The sequence below is a fragment of the Temnothorax curvispinosus genome, unplaced genomic scaffold, assembly GCF_003070985.1.
Source record: "Temnothorax curvispinosus isolate PA1 unplaced genomic scaffold, ASM307098v1 QBEX01012994.1, whole genome shotgun sequence".
NCBI classification, from domain to species: Eukaryota; Metazoa; Arthropoda; class Insecta; order Hymenoptera; family Formicidae; genus Temnothorax; species Temnothorax curvispinosus.
Window position 1 is genome coordinate 1 of NW_020222774.1, and position 1,555 is coordinate 1,555.

General features: G+C 44.0%; 1 protein-coding gene across 1 annotated transcript; it reads left to right on the forward strand.

Moving 5' to 3' along the window:
• Nucleotides 1-236: 236 nt before the first annotated feature.
• Nucleotides 237-1,238, forward strand: LOC112463059 (zinc finger BED domain-containing protein 1-like; the record flags this gene model as incomplete). The annotated part of the gene is made up of 1 exon (XM_025029229.1): nucleotides 237-1,238. A coding segment is annotated over exon 1 (1,002 nt), but the record flags the coding sequence as incomplete, so codon positions are not given.
• Between the last annotated feature and the right edge of the window lie 317 nt (nucleotides 1,239-1,555).

The following is a 1,555-nucleotide window of genomic DNA, read 5'->3' on the forward strand; positions in this document are numbered from 1 at the left end:
AACGACCATGCGCGCCTGCTCGAATGGGCAACCCGCCGTACCGCTCTGTATCGTCTTGATACACCCTGTACAACGAGGCAGCGGAACAGGTGCGCACCACATTAGATAAAGTCGACGCTGTAGCCATTACAACAGATGCGTGGACGTCTAGGGCAAATGACAGTTATATAACATTATCAGTACACTACCTTGATGACAACTGGATCCCACACACTGTCAATTTGATGACGAGAGAAATGACTGAAAGCCACACTGCTGAACATTTGCAGAAAACAATTCGCGAGGTTGTGCAAGAATGGAATTTAACTAACAAAGTTACCGGACTTGTACATGACAATGCTAGTAATATTGTTAAGGCAGCTAAAGAACTAGGCGATACGGATGGTATGCTCAGTGTACGATGTGCAGCACACACCATGCAATTGTCTGTCAATACAGCCTTAGAAGCATCAGAATGTGTGTCTGTGATAAAGAAAGGAGCAGAGATTGTTATTGCATTCCGGCACTCTTATAGCAGAACAACCGCTCTAGAGGATAAGCTGAAAAGTCTCGGATTGCCAACATTGCGACTGATGCAGAGATGTCCGACACGCTGGGATTCCACATTCTTTATGTTAGATAGACTCCAAACTTTGCGCTCCGGCATTATGGCAGCTTTAAGTGACCCGTCCGTATTCAAGTTGGCGATTGCTGCTAAGTTAGAGCTATGCGAAGCAGAGTGGGTAAAAATTATGCAGCTTACAGTATTGCTAAAACCATTCCAACAAGCAACCACAATCTTATGCGCCGAAAAGTCCATCACATTGAGTATAGTGCGTCCCATTATCTACAATTTAATCAATCGTCATTTACTGGTAAAGGACGATGATAGTTCTTTACAAAGAACTTTTAAAGTTCAAGCGGCCTTAGACCTCACTGATCGATTCAAGATGGAAAATATTGACGTTAACAATGAAGTGACAGCGATGCAAATGGCCACTTTACTCGATCCTCGACATAAGAAGTTAACAGCGGAACCATCTGAAAGTGTACGCTCATCTATACACACAGAAGTGCAAAGGCGCACTAATTTAAACCATGGACATTTAGCCACACCTAGTGGCAACGAGCAGCATCAAGGCTTGACGGTCATGGATTTCCTCCTCGGAATGGACAAAAATCATGAGGATGATGATTTTGCCAAATACGTCGCGGAAACTCAGATTGACCACAATCTTGATCTGTGCGCTTGGTGGAAGGCACATGAAATATGCTTCCCAGCAGTGGCTAAAACAGCCCGCCAGCTTTTGTGCATTCCCGCCTCATCTGCTACAGCGGAAAGGGTGTTTTCCACTGCAGGAAATATTGTCTCGGCGAAACGAAGTTGTTTTTTACCAGAGAATGTATCTCATTTAATATTTCTGCACCAAAATAGGTCTCTTATTTGACCTAAGTAATCCTAAATAGTCCAATTTTTTATCAATTAATTTATGATGTCTAGTTGAGTTACACCAGAGCCGGGATTTAGTTGCACATTTCGGGCCGATTCCCGACGCGACGCCTCCTATACCCCCAC